The sequence below is a fragment of the Accipiter gentilis genome, chromosome Z (assembly GCF_929443795.1).
Source record: "Accipiter gentilis chromosome Z, bAccGen1.1, whole genome shotgun sequence".
Classification (NCBI taxonomy): domain Eukaryota; kingdom Metazoa; phylum Chordata; class Aves; order Accipitriformes; family Accipitridae; genus Astur; species Astur gentilis.
The window spans coordinates 39816145-39838581 of NC_064919.1; the positions used below are offsets into that span (position 1 = coordinate 39816145).

Genomic DNA, 22437 nt, shown 5'->3' on the forward strand with positions numbered 1-22437 from the left:
GGATATGCCAGTCATGGGTCAGTTTGTACAAAGCCACTATCCAATTATCTGACAAGAGCTGTAGCTGCATGTAGGCTTTAGCACCTGTAAATTATGCCCACTTTTGGAAGCAAGTCTAGAAGATTCACCTGAGTTTTTCTCAATCCTGTGATAGATACTGTTATACTTTAACATATTTTCTAATGGTACTCCCTCTTTTTCATAGAGATGCAGGGCAGAAATCTGGGTCAATAAGTCCAGTCTTTTCCTAGTTACTAGCTAACCTTCATGTCATTCCTCTCTTGAATGACCCTGTTGAAGCCATCTCCCAGCATGGGTTATTAGTATATTTTGTTAGCATTTTCCTATATCTTTATAGTAGTGTCATTAATGAAAATACTAAATCCCATCTATCCCTGAGCTGGTTATTAAGGAATCCTCTTCGGATTGCTGGTGCTCTTTTCATCTCGCCCTGCTATAATTTACCTTTTTTGTTCTAATGAGGCTTAGTTCTCTCCCTCTTAAATATGATTTTCATGCTGATCAGTGCTAGATGAATTTGCTTTACCACACTTCCTTTTTCATTAATATTATTTTTTACTTTGATTAGCTTTGTATCTAAAATGGAACATTTAAGATAGAGGAAAATTAAAAAGCACATCAACACATTATGAACTAGGTATATTACGGTGATTAGATTAAATGTAAAAAGATATGTTGAACCAAACTTGAGACTTAAATGAAATAAAATGTTTATGGAATAAATCTGTGACATACAAGAACGTAATCATAAAAACCTACCTGACACATAGGATAAATCAAATGTAAAAATAAGAATTGTACAATGCCTTTTAATGATTAGCTGCATTTTCTCCCAGAACTCAAGAATAATTATAATATCTTTTCCAACTGTTTCTTTTTCCTTACAGTACTTGGGGTGCATAGAAGTCTTACGCTCAATGAGATCTCTTGACTTCAGCACTAGAACACAGATTGCAAGGTAAGACTTTGTGAAAGTATGGTTTTTAAAGTAACTTCTGAATTGCGTCCCCACAGTGGAGAGGCCAAGAAGATGGCAAAACACGTAGTAAATAATTTTTTGATACCATATGTCCACCTTTTAATTTTGCTTTTAAGGTAAATCTCTTAGCTGGTATTAATATAGCTCCAACAGGGCTTAAGGAATATTTTCTTCATGGTCTTTTGCTGTGCCAGGAATTGCTTTAGAAATTTTTTGCCTGTTTGTTATGCCAAATAAGGCACTTATCTTGGTACCAATCTCATGACATTTAAGCCACTGAGAATTACAATATTCTTAAAATCTACAATGCATTTGTCAAAATTAGTCTAGGGAGCTGGTTTGGAGCAGCATTTTTATAGTTTTTTGTAGTAATTTCTTATGAAAAGATGTCAGATTACAAACTGGCTGTACAAAGGATATAAATGAAAATATATCACCACAATGGTACCAGAGACAAATGAAGAGTGTTGTCTTTTCCAGACTGTATGTAAGAAGCTTGTATTAGGTTCTTATTACAATTCTTTTAAACCTGTCACAGTATTTTTGCAAGAGCTACATAAGTACAGCACTGTCCCCAAGGAGTGTCCATGAATAATTTTTTTTCTAGAAGAGTATTTTCTGAGAACTATAGGAAATAGTGTTTTGCAAGCATCTTCGCTTCAAAAGCTGAGCTCATTGATTACAGAGGACTGTAGCACTGACATCTTCTAGCAACTGGAGACCATGTTTTCAAATTCTGGCATTGAAATAATGAAGTAATCCTTTCCAAAGGAACACACATAAAGTGGTATGACTGGATACAGTGCTTGCATTTCACCTCTTTGAGGTGTCTTACAGTTGCTGATGGTCTACCATAAACCGTTTGTCATACCATAGAGAGCTAAGTATTTGTTTTATTAAATGAGAAAAATTACTTATTTTTACGCTTGGATGCTGGTCGTATGGTATATGCATTGACTTTGAGTTACACTTGCGTATAGCAGCTTTGAATTGGAGCCCGTAAGTCGTTACAAAATGTTAATCATTAATTTGTCAAGATACTGCGTTGATGAGAGGTGTAAAAGCACAAGGACACGTAAATAACAGAATTCAGGTTTTTAGGCAATGTGGACTATGGAGATATCTGAGAATTTTACTACTGTACTTTTTTAAACTCATCGTGTACATTTCTCTGGTATTTGCAGCAGTGACCTTTTAAAATGATTTCATGTCTAAGAAGGCTTGTAGTTCTAATGCAGGTGGCACATTTGTGTTTACCACTTGGAAGTTAAATCATACTGGCTTATGAAACAGTTGTGATAAGTTATTGTTTTTGTATTCTATACCTGAAGGTGAACTGAATTCGGCTTTATTTTTCTGCACGGTCTCTTTCACTACATGTCTTCATTGGAACAGTGTTACACTTTTCTTATTACCTAGCTTAAAGGCACAATTCTGCCATTAATACTTAGGCATGTTTGCTGATCTAAAGCAATATGGTCTGCACAAACAAAGTATCTTTATCTTATAGTTCTTTCAATACAAAAGTGAATCTTGGCTTTTACTGTGAAACAGATCTGGGATTATATTTTTTTTCTGTTGAAGTTATAGCATATTTGACTACATGGTGGGCATTTTCTTGGCTCATCTTCCTCTGACCACATCTAAAGTACATGATATTTTTTCAAGGAGGAAGCTGTATCTTCCTGTTTTGCTTCTTATTTTGCATTTGCAATTTTCTGTTTATCATAAACCAATGAAGACTCATCATTCTGATCATGAAGTTCCTGATCTAAAACTTTTTTGAAAGTAGGAGTTTTTAGGTGATTTTTGAATCAGGATCTAGCATCTTAATCTGCATTTCGTTAACTCATCTGCCTCTAGAAATCCTCATGTCTTAAGTACCCACATGTTTTGACATCTAGCATTTCACATACAAGCCTATTCTTTATTAAGAAAATATTATAAAGGAATTATTAAAATTCACATTTGCTGATTAACTTGCTTGTGTGCATTAAGAAACATAACATAGGCCTTAAGGTATGCACTGAATTAATAAGGCTGATGTTCTGATATTACAGGCACCAATTCCCTTTTAAGAAGACAGCCGGCACCAAATGGTCTGTGCAGCCCTTTGATTACAAATAAAATAAAAGCACCTGAAAGTTACATTTATGTCTACTATGTCATACATTTATATTTAGGTATGTCCATTGCTGATTTCTCTGCAGCCTACCACCAGTAAGAAAACTGTCCATGTAATGTCATGGCTGGTGATGGAGTGTGACTGAGTCTTGGGTCTGTAGATTTAGTAAAGTTAACTGTGCCTGCTCCAGCTGAGGAACCTAGAACCACAGCTGCAGTAAAGCTTCTCTGTGCGTGGGGCTGTGTAAACTTCTCTGTGCTGTTTCCCACAACTGGAGAAACACATGTCAAGGCAGCTCTGATCCCTTTCTGACCCATAACTTTATAAATTGATCCTACTGCATGCTTCACACCTGTTTAATCTGTTATTTTTTCCAAGACCTTGCAAAACCAGTCATAGGAGAAAGTGATCTGTCTTGGGCCAATATGACTTCTGGTATTATGTGGTATTTACTAAATATGATTAAAAAACAGAAAAGATGAGCCAAGTTACCTGATTTAGCGTGGAAGTCTGGATGCATCTCTTCCTAATAAAGACACATACAAAGCACTTACTCCCTCTCTAGCACTGCATCACATCCCTGTCCCTGCGTGCTTTCTTACCTTTGCTTTTTCTCCACATTGCAGAGCTCAAACATAGGAAGTCAGCCATTAGGAATCCTACATTTGCCTTATTTCTGACTTCCAGTTATTGCGTATGTCATTTTACCTTTCTGCTAGCCTTGAGAAGGAACAAAACCCCAAAGTAAGACGAGCAGCACCAATTCCTAGAAGAAAAATCTTCTGTGGCTCAGTCATGGGAGGGAGAGTTGTGTAGTCTCTGGCTCTGCTGCAAACTTTGGGCGGTATTTTGGAGAAACCATTAGCCTCAGTCACAGACAACTGTGATTAAATGAATTAGTGCTTGTAAAGGGCACTTAAATTGTTGGGTGAACATTTAGAAATTACTTAAAAATTGGGCTAAGATTTCCAGTTATCTAGTGGATTAGACACCCATTTTAAAAAAGTAAATGGGAAATGTTGTCCAGATATTTTGCATGGCTTTGAAAATCACAGCTGTTATAATTAATACATTAGGAAAGCATGTACATCATTGTGTATGTATGGACCAGTCTGACAAATGAAGAACTGTGACTTCAACTCCAGGAACTGGATTGAAGCCCCAGTGTAAACAGTTTGGCCAGTGGTCTTTCCTTTCTTGTCAGACATGTGAAAAATCAACCTGTGCCATCTAACGCTGTTGTACCTGGCCTATAACTTGTTTTTGGTTTGCTTTTTCACTTTTTGTAAATTAAAATGCTAAAACTTGCAGCAATACATTTATCTTCATGTGAAAGCAGTGAGCAAGCACTTTCACTTGTCATACTCCTCATCAGATCTTAACAATCTTGGTGGTGCCTGACAAAAGGTATTGTTCACCTAATTTTGGATCTGATTTGAGGAAAAATGAACAGCTATGTACAATTTATAACAGATTTCCCCCTTTATCATTTCACATTTGAAGTCTCAAGATTCTTTCACTACAGGAGAAGTAGGAGAACTAGAGTAGTATTAATCAGCTGTACTGTATTTATTCTTTTCTGTAATGAATGTAATGTCATGTGAATTCTTGAGCAAATAAATGGATGTGCAAGCCAAGGGTCAGCAGTTATGCATAATGATAAATAAAAGCCAGATGAATCCACATGTTGCATCATTAATTATCCAGTGACAATTCTTGTAACACTTGTGAAGTCAAGATCACTTTCTTGGGCAGCAAGACGAACAGAAGCATTTCATTTTCAACATAGTGGAGGAACAGGAGGACTAGCAGGCGAGACTACTGAGCTAACTGCAGGTGACAAGTGGTCCTAAGTTCTTCTGAAACCTACCATCATCGTCACAGAAAGGGGCCACTCTTAAACTTGTGTGGCCAGGCCCTTTGTGCCCTCAGGCTGTTTATTAAAAAAAATTAAATAAATCAGGTAAAATTATTTTGCAACACGTGCAGCATTTGCAGTTCATATAGTATGTTTGTGTGCTTATTGTTAAATCTGTTATAGTGTAGTGAGTCTTCACTACTGTGTTGTATGCATGAGTATAGTTATGCACTGGTTTGAATTAGAATAATGTTGCATGCACTGTTTGTCCTACAGCAGTGTCTGGACTAAAAGGCTGCATGTTCCTTGGTATTTAATTGAATGCAATCAGTTTACTGCACGCAGCTTCAGAAAGTCACACCTCCACATGCTGAGTAAAACATTATACTGCATGCTGTGTTAATAGCAAGTAGATCAGAGGACTGAAATACTTTGTATCAGCAGTGGACCTGAATCCAGACTCTGATCCCAATCCTCTCCATGAACTCTGTGGGGCTGAACAATTTGAAAGAGATTCCTCTCCAGATCTGGGGCCTGAACTTTATTAATCTTGAAAACCAAATCCATCTACATCCATATCCCAAGCTTCTGGAGGGGAGATGGTGGAAATCCAGATTTAGAGCTGGGTTTGAGTCCAGTGCTAAACAGTATGAATGAAGTTCAGTTGACGTAGTGTTTATTTCAACCACATCTGTATTCTTTGCAGAAATTCACTGTCAGCAAGCATCACTGAAAGAAGGACGGAAGACATTGAAAAGGAAGAATGTTTCCCCTGTGATTTTTGAAGGCGGATAGGTAATGTATTATCTGCAGTGAATTCTGTATTCAGTCTTCTCCTTAATGTGCTTTCTTGCTTGGGAGGTGAGTGTGGTTCACCCCTGCTTTCTGCTGTATGGACTCTGGATGTGGGGTAGTGCTTAGGGGGCGGCAGAACACGCATACCCACACCACCATCTGGATACACAGCTGTATGCAGGAAGGGGTGTGAACAAGAATCCTCTTTCCTTGTGCACAGTTACTTCAGGGCCAAAGCTCTGGGAAGCATGAGCTGCTGACTACTACTCAGTTCAGCAGGAAGCAGGATTCTCGAAAGTGAGTGGGGACATCCTTATAATTCATACCGCACACCTCTAAGTGGGGCAATGAAAGCTATAGTGCCTGATACTGTCAGAGGATAATTTACATTTGCTAGTTTAGCTATCATTAGCACTGAAATGGGTTAGAATAAATAGGATTTTGTATGCTTAACATTGAAATCTTTCACTTCAATGTAGTATTAGTGGGGAAAATGTTAGCTAGTATTTGGATTAATTCAACTAATATATGGTAATGCAAAGCCTGAGTGCGAGTAGTTAATTGAGCTTCCCCATTCCACTTGCCTTTGTGAGAAAGCAAAGAGCCTCTCAGGGGGAGGGGAAGGTGGACAGTTGAAAGTCAAATGGTCAGGGAAGCAGTTACGGGTATAGCTGTACCCTGCATTTTGAGAAAGCTGGTGACTCCACGTGGTTCTGCAGAAGCAGAAAGACCAAGGCAGAGTGGGCTTAACATGTTTTAAATGCAAGTTGCAATGCAAAGTTAGCAACTGCCTAGCACCTTGGAAACAGAGATGCTTTCAAGTTCTTCTGGTAATAGCACCTAGCCGCTTGATCACACAGAGAAAATAAGGAATTTGAGTGTCTTTCTTATGTCCAGACAGTTCATCACCACTGGATGGTCTTTTTTGGCAAATACAGCTTGTATATTTATAAAATGTCATATATCTTATGGTGTTATTCAAAAGGGCAGTGTTAGAACTTTAATTCTCTAATAAAAAAGAGGTTTTGTAAGATACCTATCTCCAAAGTCCTTTTTTGGGCATGAAGACAATTAGTGGTTACAGGAAAATATTCGCTAGACTGAATTTTTTCATTTTGCTTTTGTAAGGTTTCCTATGCCTTCCTTTGAAATACGTGCTATGGGCTACTCTTTGAGAGAGAAGATGCTATAGCAAATGACCTGAGTCTGGACTGAGTTTGGAGGTTACTATGATCCTGATTTAGCAACAGAAGACAGTTTTCATTTCTCTCTCTCCATCTCCCTGACCACTATTAGGATAAACAGCTAGAGACCAGGCTGAGTGGAAAATACCCTGAAGGTCACAAAAGAAGTTAAAGGATTGAGCTATCTGACAGATCTAAACCTTCAAGTACATTTTTCTTTAGTTTTTTGGTATCATTGACCTTGTTCTTGACAGATGGAGGGTTGTGCAGAAGGAAGGCTTTTGTAGGTGTGCGTTCAACACCAAGGTTTTCTATACCCCCATTTTATGTTCATAAAAGCTGCAACCAGTATCTTAAGGGGTTTCCTCTTTGAAAAGTACCCCAAATTTTGGACCAAGATTGTCAGAGTCTAAGTTACGGTTAACTGCAGGTGTCTATGGCTGTGTTCTCAGCAGTGGAGGAGCGGCTGTATACCTCTGTGGCATTGCCTGTTGGGGCATACATTTGCCATAGCTGTAAAGAAAAAATGTGTATGTTTGCTCCAGTTTTGCCAAGCACAAATGTGACTGTCTGTGCATGCAGAGTGAAGAGATGCATCTAAATAAGATGTGGTACTGGATAATCACTCTAGTTTTCTAAAAATAAGACCATTGTTCAGGACTACTGTATTAGAAGTCATCATCAAAATCAGGTAGATTTCTGTTACTGATGAATGAAACAGAGTTAATAAAACTTACTTGTATGTTATAAAAGAAGGTACAGATTGTACTGAAATTGCAAATATTCCTTAAAGTTAGATGATCTATAAATACTGAGAACAGAGCTGTCATTGAGCATAGCAATGGATGAAAAGTTTCTTTGGCAGTAAAAGCAAAAGAGTCCTCTCAAGTGCATTGACTTCTGTTAGCAGATTGATGTAGGTCTCATACTGAAGCTGTAGGAGCACAAGAATAACAACCATTGGATAGATTGCATACTACATATCTAATAGCATGTGGTACTCTATGTCTAACAGTTGTCAAAGCCAACTCTTATACTGTATAAAGTTTATTCAATAAACCAAAAATGAAGTTGGCCAGCTTCCTTTCATTTTCTGCTTGTAGATTTTCTACACGTGAAAAAACTCCGTTTCAAGAAACAAAAGGAGGAGCGGAAGGGAAGAAAAGGAGGGATCATCATCTCCTTGCTCCGCGAGTGACAACAACTTGCGTGCCACATCTGCTGATGTCGTCTTATTCCACAAACCTTTTCTTCCAGGCTTTCTGTCACTTGTGCGGTCAGGACAGGCTTCACTTCAGTCAGGCTGGTGTGACAAATGGCATCGCTGGGTCTCTGCGCTCCTTCCTGGGGGGGCTCCTCTGCAGGGGTTCTCCCTGCATGGTGCTCTGAATTCGTGACAGTAGGTGCATCCACGCCACGCAGTTGCCTCCCCTTCCTGTCCATAGTCTATGTTCTGTTTTCCTCAGCTACTTCTCCAGCCTTACATCTTCCAGACATGGTCAATTTACCAGTTGATGTTTAAAATTCCGTAAACAGTAATATACTGCCTTAGTCTTCAGAGCCAGCGAATATCCCCTGTGCTACTTCAGATAGCACACGCACATTTTGACTGTTTTGCAAATGAACAAATAATATTTCAATTATTAAATGTATTTCTAAAAGTGTATTTTTGGTCTCTGTTTTTTATTTTTATATTCAGTGTAGACTTTGTTTCTCCTCAGCAAATACTGGTACAACACTTGGTAATGATTTATAAATTATTAAAAAAAAAATAGCAGGACTATAATACTGTTAAGAAATAACTGGGAGCCTTCTGTACAATTCTTCTAGACAGTCATGCTTTCATTTACAAAGTCCATCTTTTGGTGTCTGTTTTTTTTAACCTGTGCTTTGGACATGGCAAAGATAAACTTGGGAACTGTAGGATACTAGAAGACATTAACAAGAGAATATTGGTAGGTTTTAAGTATTCTCATACAAAACATTTCAGGCTTAAAAACTAGTCACAGTTTCTCATCTCAATATTTGAGATGGCTATACTTTTTCCAAATATGTTGAGAAAATCTGTGCAATTTGTATGTGCTGTCATTTTCCTGAAATGTGAGTTCCAGAATTCTGTTTTTTAATCAATTAAATCATATTAATTAAAACCAGCAACAACAAAACCTAGCATCACAGCCAAAAAAATCTTTGAAACCACAAGAAGGGAGGGTATTTTCATGTGATGGTGTTTCATAGAGGAACAGATTTGAGCTTCCTGAGTGGGCTACTTTATATAACAGTCAGAGTAAAATATGACTAAAGCTATGAAAAATATCAGGTCATTAGCCTTTTTAATGGAACAAAATGGCAATGTAAAATGTCTTTTTTTCTATCTCAGAGAGAAAAATTCTGCTTTAAAGCAGAAGAGGTCAGCCTCAGAAAATGCATGTTGGTAATTTTTCACTGGATACATTTGCGTGCTGAAATTATATTCAAGATACACAACATGTTTTGTGCCAAGAAAATGACTCCACAGTATGACCATCTGCAAAGCAGAAAATACTCTTGGACAGATTTGGAACTCAGCATGTGGTCCCTACTGCAGACAGTGCAGTAGCTAATTTTACAAGAGATCAAGATAACTCTACACTGGTATTTATCTGAGCCTAGCTAATGAAACAGCATGTGGCTTAGAAAGGTGTAATATGCGTCTGTGTCGAATAACTTTCTTATTGGAAAGGAAGCAAATGTAGTCACCTCTAACTTTTCCAGACTCTGTGCAATTGTTTAGCCGTGCAGATATGTCCAGAACTTCTGCTTTTGCCTTCCTTAGACAAGCATTTGCATGCACAAGTCAGGAAATGGCACTCTCAACCTAGCAGCAGTATCTATTTCTGGGCTTGATTTGTGGCTCAGGTGTTGTGCTGCAGAGGCATTTGCAAAATTGATTTGCTGCAAAAAAAAAGATTACATCTGCCCTGTGTGCCTGGCAATTCAAGCCAGAAAGAAGTCTTTAGGATGTCTTTGCCACATCACCAGGCTATTTGTGTAAAGACCCCTCCAAAAATGATCTAGAATATTCTGAACAGAGAGATCCGGGAACCTTCCCCAGGAAAAAGTGCATGTCAGTGTGGTGGCAGATGCTCAACCATCCTTTTTCTTCTTGTTTTCATCAGGTACTTCTTTAAGACTCCCTAACTCCCAGGTGGGAAAAGAGCTGTGCCTTTTGTTTCAGGTACAAAAAGAGTTGCTGCCAGGTCACTCTGACCTTGCCTAGGCAGAATTGCTCTATGAATATCTTTTCTGAAGTTTGCAACATTTTCACCAAAAGCATTGGTAACTTAAACCCTGCAGTTGCTTGAGTACATTTAGTATTCACAGAGTTTCAAAAACCACAGTTAAAAGAATTGCCAAGTTCAGACGTCCTGCCTCATCTGACACGTATGTCAACAAGCCGTCACCTTTCTCAGGTCCTTCCCCCCACTTCCAGTCTTTCTGCAGACTTTGGGAACACCGGGTTCAGTAACACTTGAGATATTTTGCTAAAAGGAAGACAGGTAGTTGGAAAATCTGTAGCATTTTGTTACTGAGGGAGAGGATGTATATCCTAGCTTTTCAGCTGCTTGGTTCTTTCCCCACTCTGCCGAAGCAGGGTGTACAAACAGCAACGCAGGCAGTCTTGCCAGCTCTCAGCCCTGGGCTTCAGCCTTTTCAGCAGGTGCATTTCCTCTTCTACGCTCAAGTGGCAGTTTTGATCAACAAGGTCCTTGAGTTAGATGGGTCTATTAAATAACATGCTTTATGTCTGATTGTTAGGAGCTGGCTGGCAGAAGAGGTAATAGCAAAACCACTACAAATTCCAGCCCTGCACCAGAAAAATAACAAGCTTATTAATGTTTTTTTGCCAGGTGCGGTAGGCTAAAAATTGCCTTTTCTTCCTACCTGCTCCATGTTGCTGCTAGAGAGAGAAGATGGTGGAGGCAAACAGGAAGAAAAAGGAGTTAGAGGTGAATTTATCCTCACAGTTCGTACCTCTGAAACACAAATCCCTTTTGTGAGAGGCAAAATCTATGAGGGGTCTCAAGTGAAAGAGACAAGGGCTGCCACAGGCCTGGACTCCCCACCCCATTGCCTCCAAGGGATTTGGTTCAGTACAAGAAAGAGATGGGAAACCACAGGTTTGAGCCCAGTAGCAAGGCTGAGGGGGATGGCAATGTATTAACATCATGTCTGTTTGCTTTTCCTGAGTCAAAGAAAAGCATTTTTGGTGAAGAAGAAGAATATTACTTTTTCCTGATTACATTTTCAGGAGTAACCTATGTCTCAGTATCGTGATGATCACTGTGTGTGATGCTTGCTGTGCTGTATTTCTAAGATGCATCAGGGCTGCTCTTTTAAACCAGATGATTTTTACTTGCTCTGTAAGAAAAGTTAGTAACTACTTTCAACTATAACACTTGTTTGGAGTCAAAGCAGCACTGTGGTAAATGTGAGAACTAAATGCAAGCGCTGAACTGTGAAATGGAGTGCGGTTGTGGCTGTGATGGTCTGAGGGCATATGCAAGGCAGGGTTTGTAGCAGCAGGTGATTTTATTAAATGAGCAGATGTAGCTGGGGAACAAAAAAAAGAAAAAGACAAGCTATGGAAGAAACAAGCTCTCCTTTAGACCTGAAGAAAGGATTGTGTGCCTGAAAGCTTTTTTGACTATCTCTTGCTGTAAATCTCACGCTTCTTCAGAATGACATGACTTTGAACCTGCTGCAAGGCCTGTTCCACCCCCGCAACCACCTACCCTCAAAAAATAATAAATTAATACAATTCTTTCAGGTGATTCAAACTTTGGATTGGGCCTTAGGTAAACGCACCCAAGGCATAACTATATAGTTATTACTGATTGCAATCGGATAAATCTGTGACATTTACTGAGCCATTATATGTTGAATGCTGATACGTATATGACGTTTCTCTCCCGACTTACTTGTTGATCCTGTGAATTCACCTAATGCACCTAATATCATCCTGCACATGGCATAAAATTAAAACAATTTATGTTTTTATCAAGGTGATGTTTTTAGGTTTTGACTATTTTGACTGTTCTTCAGCTTGTGGATCATTGTCTCCCATTCTGTATATTTTTTTGCATAAGATACATGCTATTTGCATGTTTTTAGGTATAAATATAATGTGCTGTTAGTCTCAATCCATATTTAAAGCAGTTAAACCAGGTTAGGAGCCGTCTTTACTGGTAGCTGTGCAATGGTTCTGTGTTACAGTATCAACAGGACAGGTCTGTTACAGCTGTGTAGCTAATGGTCACAGGAGGGTCTCTGTGTGCATGGGAGCAAATTCTAAATACTGACCAGACTGACTATTCAGATAATAAGTTGTTAAAGACTGAAAGGATCTATAGAAGTTGTTTGTAGTAGTATGATTTCAAGAGTTTTTGTAGTATACGGTTACTGTCCTATGAGAGAGAATGAATTCAAATTCATTTTCAACAGGCATTTCTTTCATTCAACTTAAGTGTGGTGGGAAGAATGAAAGCAATATTAGAAAACTGAAGCAAAATGTTAATGGCATTAATTTTGCTTACAATATATGACACAGGGCCACAAATAGATTATTCAGATCATATTGAAAAAATATAAGTAAGTTAAATTTTTTTACGTCACATGTGTTGTATACAACGTGCATATTACCAGGAATATTTTAGGGTTTTGCTGTTACCTAAAGCCAGGTGGTTTTGCTCTGACTGGAAAAGCGCATAGTATAGTAGTGAGAAAAAATGGTAGTTACTACCCTTTACATTAAAAGAAACATTTTAAAAAAAGGTGTAAAGCAATGTTGATTAAAGACATGTCTTATGATCAGATTCCTCATGGCTTAATAAGGTACAAAAATGAGACTTGGAAGAAGGTATTAAGAAATATACTCTAATTTGCAGTAAGAAAAGGTCTTTTTAATAGAGTGAGAAAACATTTTTATCCTTTGTAGTTTTCAAGATACTCTTCCTTACACTAACATTGACTATTTACTATCTTCTGCTTCACTCTGAAATAATCTAAGTTTGAATGGCACCTGTTTTAGCCTTGAGAAGAGAGCTAACTGACCCACTAACTATCCTTACTTGTGAACAGAAATATGGTATGAAGCTGTTCTCTCCCAGTGCATTTTGAGTATAATGAAGAAACCCACACATACATTTGCCATAAAGCTTTTTTCTGTCTCTTCAGGGAAGCTATCAGTCGTGTTTGTGAAGCCATGCATGGTGCCAAAGGAGCCTTCAAGAAACGAAAGGTATTTTTCTTTTCTTGTAGTGCAGTTGACAGTATTTTCTTAGTTCAACACAGATGAGACCAGGCACAGCAGGCAGGTGACTTTAAAGCAGCTTTGAGAATTGCAGATCATTAATCATTTAAAGTATTGGTTGTTTTCACCTGCTGTATGTTGCTTCTTGCCCTTTTGGTCAGGATCTGCTTTTATAGGCATCTAGAAGTATGAGTACATCTAGGAAAAAGATTGTGGCTTGCCTTTATGTTCCTACTGTAGAAACTCCCTCTTCCTTTTCTTTCTCTTGTAGATTGCAGGCAGAAGGATTAAAACAAACAAAAAGGGATGCCTTTTCATAAAATGCATGAGTACATTGTGGAAATAGGTGCTGGAAGCTATTGCAGAAGCCAAAAATATATGTAGTTTTGAAAGTGATTAGATCTGTTCTTGGAGCATAGCTCTACTGGTGACATTTAATGAGTTTGGAAATGCCTGATTTCTGGAAATGGAGAGAACGTACCAGCTGATCCTCTGTTTCCTATGCTCTTTCCATAATCACCTGTGGCCAATGCTCAGTGGCCAGCACTGATGGTGGGTCCAGTGGGTGTTGGCCTGACAGGGTTATTACCTTGCTTTTATTCTTATTTTTGTGGTAGGAGTTAGGATCTGCAGGCAAGGAGTGGAGGAAGCCTTGGCTTGGCTCCCGTACTCATGGCTCTCAACAGTCTTGCACTGCTGGCTCTTCCAGGGGCCTGCTAGCAAAGCTGGGCTTTAATGCTAACTCTAAGGGAAGGAGCACAGAAAGCAGTTCATTCTAGCCCTTGTATGTGTTGTTGGGTGCAGGAGGAGAAGGGCAGGTGAAGGAAAAGGTCTGCCTGCTTCCCCAGCTGCTCCACCATCTAGGCAGGATCCCAGCAGAAAGGGATGGGATGAAATGCCACTTGTCTGCAACGGAGAATCTTCCCGTGATAAAAAAAGGCATATGTGACAACATATGTCACAGAGTAATTGGAAATTGTTGCAGAAATTAAGGTTGTGGTTTCCCCACCACTACCACCAAATTTATCTCATTGGCATTTCTAGGTTCTCTGGCTTTTGTTTTTAAACTTGAAAGTAAAGTGGAAAATATCTTTTTCCTTGGAAAGCAAAATGATGCAAAGTATCATTGGAAACGGAGGTTAAACAGAGTCCCAGGTGCCTAGTGAGACACCTTGCTGTATTACTGGGTTTAGAAGCAATGTTGCTTATCAACTATTGAAAAGAAATAGTGTTTTTAAAATAAGTGTAGTGGCTAAGAACAATATTTGCCCAGCAACAGAATTTCAGATAAATGTTGAAGACAGGTATCTTTTGCCAGCCTGTACTTTCACCATGTTTTTTCCACTAGTAGCTTATGAATTTGGTTAAGATGACATGCACTTCTTGAGGGCAAGTTTTCATGCTTTACCCATGCTGTGGGCAGGTGATCGTTAGGCATGAGCTGGGAATCACGAAGGCTTAAGGAAAGAAGAGAAGCAAGCAAGAATATTCAAAAGGGCTTGTTTTAAATAGAAATTAATAAAGTACTAGCTCTGTAACATGACAAAATATTGCAGCCCAAATGTTACATAAGAGCAGTATGTAGGTAGTGTGTTTTTAATCAATTAAACAGAAGGAAAAGAAGTTAAAACTGAATATATGTAGGCTTAAAGGAGTTAAGAAGCACAAGTGTCTCCATCCTGCTAGGGACAATGCTTTCCAAGCTTCCAGGCAGCTTAGGACAAATGCAAATACAGTGGCAGAAGAACACTGCCTCCCGTCACAGCTTTGCTTTTATATCCTAATGACCAGCGTAAATATTCACCAGTGCAAGTACAGCAAGTGGAAGGACTTGATCTGTTATGGCTGGGCAGCCTGATTTTCTACAGGCTGTGGTTACCTGAATCAGGCTGCTGCCATGCAGCAGTGTGGTTCCATGTAGCTGTCAAAGGTGAGAAGTTTGTAAATTTTGCTTTGGCAGCATAACTTGCATTGCTATAAAATCTTCTAACATCTAGTAAAAGGCCTACAAAAGTTATCAATATTATTACATCCTCTTTATTACATTGCAACACTTTGTACTTATTCTCTGAGTTAGGAGGAATCTTTAGCTGCATGTTGTACCCCAGCATATAGAGGTTTTAGTCTATGTCTGGGCTTTTACGTACTGCTGAGAAGTTTACAAGCATAATGACACTGTGTATCCCCTTTTGTGAGCATCCCATGAGTGTCACTGGAGTCCCACTTTACATGTGGGAAGGGGGTAGAGCGGTCAGTAGATGGAGAGCAAACAACAGATTTCTCTTCATGAGTTGAAGCTGTTTTTACAGAATAGGAACATGCCATTTTAAGATACTGACCTAAGGCATTCATCTTAGTCTGCTCACTTGGTCTCACTTGGTGAAGATGAGACTTCGCCATCTCACAAACTCCCTATTTTCTTAGGTCAAAAGTGGATGAATACCTGCCTAGCTGCTGCTATTATCATTATCATCATCATCATCATCATCATTATTATCAGTAATGATAATACTAGTAGTACTAGTATAAATAAAAAATTATCTCCAGAGGAAAACAGCTGTTGCAATGAAATGATCTTTGAAAAGTCAGCAACTTTTTAGAAACCTTTACGATAACAGCTAATCCTGCATACAATGAAGGTCATCCCAATTAAACAGAGAACAAAAATGTGTTTTTTCCTCCCATCTCACAGCCACCAAGCAAAGTTCTTTCTAGCATCTTGGGAAAGAGCAATCTTCAGTTTGCAGGAATGAGCATAATGCTGAATATCTCCACCACCAGCTTAAACCTAATGACTCCTGATACAAAACAGGTGAGTGTAACTGCCATATTAATTTGTGAGGCTTTTGATGAACAGCCTACTGCACAATTATTTGTTGTCTGCCAAAATACTGAGTTGCTCAAAGTTACTATTCCTTAGTAATAACTACAAAATGAAGGAAAACAGGATATAAAGCATAGTAGGAGTCATTGTTTATTCCTGTATTCAACACAGCTTTGATAGATTATTTTCTTCTTGCCATGTTTCAGGTAGCTTGGTTTTGCTCTTAAAAGACCTACGACGCGAAATGGCATTTTCTGGTTGTGGGAGTTCTTGTTGGGTACAACTACAAACTTTCAGAGTGTTAAGGGATGCATTTGGAGTAAGTAACTACAGGACTGAATGTGCATCCTGAATTTTCTTGTCGTTCTTACTATTTAGAGCCTTAAAGGGAAATCTGTTCCTGAGGTACTGCTAAAAATACAGCCTCAGGGATTTTGCACTGCAATGTAATGCCAGTCTTATAGAGATACAAGGCAGCCTTTTTCAAGCAGCCCATTTTTTCTTCTTCATTGTGCTGAAGGTACAGACAGACTTCGGGGAATCACTGCAGTGGATTGTGAGTGATGTATGAGATAAGAAAAATCCTTGCTCAGGGTATATATAAAGAGAAAGTAGACAGACATGCATAGTTACTGCTGTGCTCTTTGCTGTGAGGCACATACTGTGTTAGGGCATGCAACTTTCTGCCCAGATACAGCTAGAGAGAGAGAAAAAAAAAAATAATCCTGCTTTCCTTAGAAGCCTCAGGATTAAAGAATAAGGAAGAATACATACATTGTCTATTCAAAAGCTTGCTGTTTATTATTATGTTTTCATTGATTTATCTTAATTCTTAAGCTTATTTAGAAAATATCATAATCTTCTGCAGTGAGCACTGAGACTGTGGGAGCAGCATTATGGCTGGTTGCAGCAGTTTGGAGCCTTATATGGAATATACACAGCAGTGTTTTTCATAAGGACAATTGCCCCAGGTCAGAAGCATAGGAACTGGATGTTAATTAGATCTACCATGAAAGTGCCAAACCCTGAAAGTTGCCTTGTCTTCAGCTGACGTCATGGTAGAAATGGAGTTATACTGATTTATCCCAGGGAAGAATCCTCCCCAGATATTTTGCCTTTTCTCTGAGTCGACAAAACTGTTTATCTTCCTCTCACATCATTCTTTTTGAGATAGACTTGGTTTGGGTGCTGCAGGCCTAGGAAATGTCTGGTTTCTCAGAGATCCCCAGTCTGTCTATGGTCTCTATTGTTCCTTATTTGTGCTAAGCATTTGATTTGAAAGGAAGCATGGCCCAACAGTTTTGCCCTTTGAGGCTGCGCGCAGGAAGATGGCTGTGAACTTCTGTAATAGCCTCTTCTTCTCAGAGGAGCTGGAAGGAAAGAAAAGACAAGACAGTGTTGTTGGCCCTTGGGGCAGCAAGAAAGCAATTGCATGGATCCCTGCACAGCAGTTTTATGAATATGTTAAGCAGGCATGGGTGGAAGATAATTTTCTTTTGTTTTGTTTATTTGTTTAAAATGCAGATTTGGATAGACTGAAATGTGTCTAAACTATGTGCCAACATTAGTGAATTGTTTCATTTTAAGCAATGCAAGGCATTGGTAATTTGCTATGCTTTGTTTCAGTATTTGGGGGGGAATACCCCTACCTCAACCTAAACTAAAATGTTTAGCCGTGGAATTAAAAAAAAAAAAAAAAAAAAGTGTCTGACTTGAACTGATGGTTTCAAGCACTTTTCAGTTTTCTTAACATTTGGAAAAATAAGTTTTGAGGCAATCTGAAATATTTTTTGGGTTTTTTTTATGATGCCGAACTAAAAGAGTAGGTTATTTGCACAATTTGAGATAGTGACAATATTAAATGTGTAACAAATCCTCACTAGTTCGTCTCTGTTGTTAGGATCACTTCTTCTTTATGGGAAAAAGAGAAGGAAATCCTCCCTGATGAGTAACGGAATGATGGTTCACCACTGAACACTTAAAAATTAACCACATCTTCAGAGGCTGCTGTGGGACAAGCAGGAGTATTGAAAATGAAGCAGTCTTTACATGAAAGAAGCACTACAAATAGTTGTCAACTCTCGCTGACTTAGTGAAGCAGCAAGATTCAGGGAAACTCATGCTGGGCTTTTTTCTTTCTAAGGGAGATAGGAAAGTTCAGGTCTTTAAGATGCAAGATGGGGAAAACAGCCCAGAGAATATCTTTTTAGCCTCATTTTTCCCCAAAATTGTTTTCTGAAATACCTGGTACCCTCTTCAAAGTGAGCAATTAAGATCCAAATTACTATTATCACTTGCTCTGAGGCACTAAATAAGGGGCCTGTCCTGTACCAGACAAATTCCTTGGCATGGTTTCTGTGACTCAAATGATCAAGTGAAATTTTCTTTCAAATGACCTTTTCTTTCTTGGTTGTAACACGATTTCATTATTAAAAGATTTCATAAGTTAAATCTCAGAATAGCAATGGAGCAGAGCTGTTCTCCTTGTGTTAGAAGTTCACGACAATTTGTCTCTTCCCAGAGAAATATCATATTAGTTCAAATTGTACATAAGCAAATTGATTTTCAAATGCCCTGGAGTATGCCTGAGATTTTGCCCACAATGCTACATTTCAGCTGGACTCAAAATTCTGTTTGCATGTTGCAAACATGTTGGTGTTTGAAACAAAAAATGACACAGTAGGTATTGAAAGCAATATTAGGATCCTTAGCTGGTGTGTGGATTAGCATGATTTCATTGATTCCACCAGAGTGGCATCAGCAGAAAAGTATTTTGATGAATAGGACCCTTTGCTCCGTTCATCACTATCTGTAATAAAGAAAGTGAGCTTTAGCAGATTAAAATTTCTCCAAAGATACTGTATGACAGATCTATATGATTTACTGGAGTTCTGAGCACATATAGCAATTTTGCTGTGTCCTGCTAGGTTTTAAAGAACACGAGAATAGATACATTCATCCTTAAGTTTGTTTATATTATCATGCTACTCTTTGCACTTCTTGTAGGTGAAATGCAGAGGTCATTTTGATCTTGATTTTGGATTTTCACCCCTATACAAACCAAAAAAGAAATCAAAAGGGTATACTGTAAGAAAACCCACTGACTCACACTTATTCTTTGTGATCCATACAGATCATAGCGAATCACCATATGCAGTCTATTTCCTTTGCATCTGGAGGTGATCCGGTAAGCATTTCTTTAAAGCTTTCCCCCACATAGATATTGCTTTATGAGGACAGTGTGACAAAATTTATTGCACAGCTTACTGAAAGAAAAATATAAGCGCAATAGCTCCTGTTTCTTGTTTCATAAATTCTTCTTGATTGTTGCCATCAAACTCTTCTTGAGGGAAACGACTGACAAGCAGTCATAAATCCTCCTCTTTGAATGACTGAAACAAAAAGTATCAAAGGGCTGTGAGCATTCATATAATAACTGATAAGCAGGGCTCTGTTTTTCAGAGTAATGTAGTACAGTCATATGGGTATTGTGTGAATTGTTGTCCTGATTGTTTTTTATTTTGTACTTTTTATGGTAATAGACTATGTTGCAGTTATATTTATAGCAATGCATGCATTTATTTTTTTTTTTCTTTTTGTCTTTAAGCCTGCATTGAGAAGACTGTGCTAAATACTGCCTTCAGATATATTTGCTACACTCAATGCAGCCTGAAGACTGGCTTTCAGGAAAAGCCCAGATCTTTCCTTCTTGTTTTGCAAAGCTTTCAGATACACCTACACGTTTGGTTCATTTAGATCAAAGGGCAGAGACCTGCTTGTGCTTTTCCCTGTTTTTATAAGCAGTCCATCCAAAGGCATATTAAATGTGTTTAAAAAGTATTTGTCACCCAGGAAGCAATGGGAGAATTGTAAAACAGGGACATTGCTCACCTCTTACCTTAGACGTTTGTAAGCTTTTAAGCCTAGACTAATTGAATGAGTCTGCCTTTTCCTCCATCATATGATTATCTGTCATTTATCAGACGTGTACTACAGGTAAGGCAATTTCTAGCCTGCTTTGTAAGTTAGTTCTCCCAGTTCAGCTCTCTTAGGTTGAAGATCCTTTCTCTGTTCATTTCACTATCCTCAGAAAACATAAAGGCAAACTTCAGTCTTAGTGTAGCTGTGCTGAGCTCAGTTCAGTTCCAGAAGGGAAAAGGACACCGTATCATAATAATTTGGGGAACAAAAAATGGATCAACAGCAGTTTTGAAATAGAACAGATTGCAATGGATGCTGTAAATGAACAATTCCTAAAGTGGGCAGAAGAGTGATTAGCACAGTTCCCTGCCTCCGTAAGAAGATTCTTCACTCTCCATCTGCCATCCCAAATGCTAAGTCCTGGAAACACCATTGCACGCTGCCCACTGATAGAGTGATTTACCAGGAAAGAGGAGAGGAGCAGCAGTAGAGATTGGATTTGGAGTAAACAAGCTCTTCCAAATGTTTTAGAGAGGTAAAAATCATGCTACTGAGTCAGTGAGCTACCCGAGAAATAAAATTGTATGGTATAAGGGAGCCTGCAAGAGACAGTGAAATTATAAAGTTGTATTCCCAATAAGACTGCTGCATGATGATCTCATTCTGGAGATGGAGAGGGTAGGTATGAGTATCTAATGATGTTCTACAGGCTTGTCTCAGTGTGTTAGTATCTGACACAATTTTAAATCAAAAGCTTGTTCATAAAGCAGGTGGTTCCTTTGTCCTGCATGCACACGGAAGAAGACAAGGTGCAAGGATATGATTTAAGGCATAACTTTATTAACCCATCTGAGGGTCATCCAGACATAACTTTCATCAGCCCTTGATGATTTCCACTTGGTGGAGGACTGCTACCACCAAACCATATCCCCCAAACACAGCTGGGCACCAGCTGATTTTTTTTTAAATCACATGAGATTTAAAATGGAGGGAGAAAGGCCATACTAAACTAGGAACCCAGATCTATGCCCACGTTTCTTCAGGAAATACTTCCCTTATTTTGACTTTTGAAATTTGGTTCTAAATAGAAGTAAGACAGCCCCCCCCTTCTCACCGCATCCACTTTTATGCTCTGGATATCTGCCACACATCAGCGCCAGCAATTAGCTTTGCAAATTTCCTCCCACTCCCTAAGTGTTAATTACCTTCATCATTCAAAATATATCCACTGGAGAAGTGTTCCACAGTCTTGGAGAACAGCTTGAATACCATATATATTTTTGCAATATTCCCCTTTGCAATGAGTCAGACAGTTTCTGGCTGTGTCAGTACACGGGAGCTTAAAAATCTCTCCACCAAATCCTTTTACCCACCATTTCAGAATAATTTTTAGTTCACTTCCAAGTCTGTGTTCTGGATCTGCTTTAGCTCTCTTCAGCCCCTCCTTATGATACACTAAACAATTTTCATCCATAGTCATTTCAGGTAGCTGTTTCCAGGCTGCTAGACAAGACATCTGTTTTTGAAGATGCCTGCTGAAATTTCAGAGAGGCAGATCTCATAGGGTCTAATAAGGCAGGTCTCTCAGAGGTTCCTGAAGGCAGTAGTTTTTCAGTTTCAGCCCTGCCTCCAAATTGTAGCACCACAATGCTATTTCTTTGAGGTGAAAATTATAGCTTATTCATACTTGTCTTCAGTCCTTGAATATCAGGGACCACTTTGCTGCATCAGCCCAGCCCTGCATAGCCTTTTGATGGGAGTCTTCTCATTTAGTGGAATGTGAAATGTGCCCACCTTAGGTCCTTAATGGTTTGTCACAGCTTGAATCTGAGAGCTTTAAATGAAATAAAGAGTTGGTGGTTCCAGTCTCTCACACCCACGCTAGCTATGAGACAGAACTTACTCAGGCATAAATGTATCCATTACCTATGTCTGTACTAGTAAATAAAATTATCTGTGGCCTGTTTTCTGGCCCTGAAACTAAATAGCATCCACACATTCATTCTCTTCTCTCCCAGTGGTCTCTTGGAATTGATGCCCAGCGTGTGCTGGTGCCTCAGATTGTTTCAGAGCATGGCGTGGGAAACCAGCACAGCCAGACAAGGGAGACTAGCAACAATTAAACAGTATGGACAACTGTGGGACAACTCTCAGGCCTTTACCTTGGTTCTGTTTTATTTGCTACTATAGACATACCCACTTTTCTTGTCCCATTACTTGTTAATATGCATCATTACTTCCACTCAAGTCATTGCCCAGACACTATGTCACTGGGTGCTTAAGAAATTACTGGACAAAATGCTAGCGCTATTCTTCTCTGCTCTGCTTTTTTTACAGACCAGCCTCAGCTGTGTCTGAGTGCCTTCTGGTAGTGCATTAAGTGATATGGCTACACATCTGTCACCAGAACCATGAATGTGCTTCATCGTTTCCCTTGC

The 22437-nt window shown here is 38.9% G+C and overlaps 1 protein-coding gene across 2 annotated transcripts in view; it reads left to right on the top strand.

Annotated features, from left to right (window-relative positions):
• SHC3 (SHC adaptor protein 3) overlaps positions 1–22437 on the top strand; it is a 58965-nt gene that overhangs the window by 22353 nt on the left and 14175 nt on the right. For both annotated transcript variants that reach the window (XM_049796655.1, XM_049796654.1), the window contains 4 exons: positions 909–979; positions 13179–13242; positions 15947–16066; positions 19212–19265. In XM_049796655.1, the coding sequence (XP_049652612.1) occupies positions 909–979; positions 13179–13242; positions 15947–16066; positions 19212–19265 (309 nt within the window). The remainder of the gene's footprint in view (positions 1–908; positions 980–13178; positions 13243–15946; positions 16067–19211; positions 19266–22437) is intronic.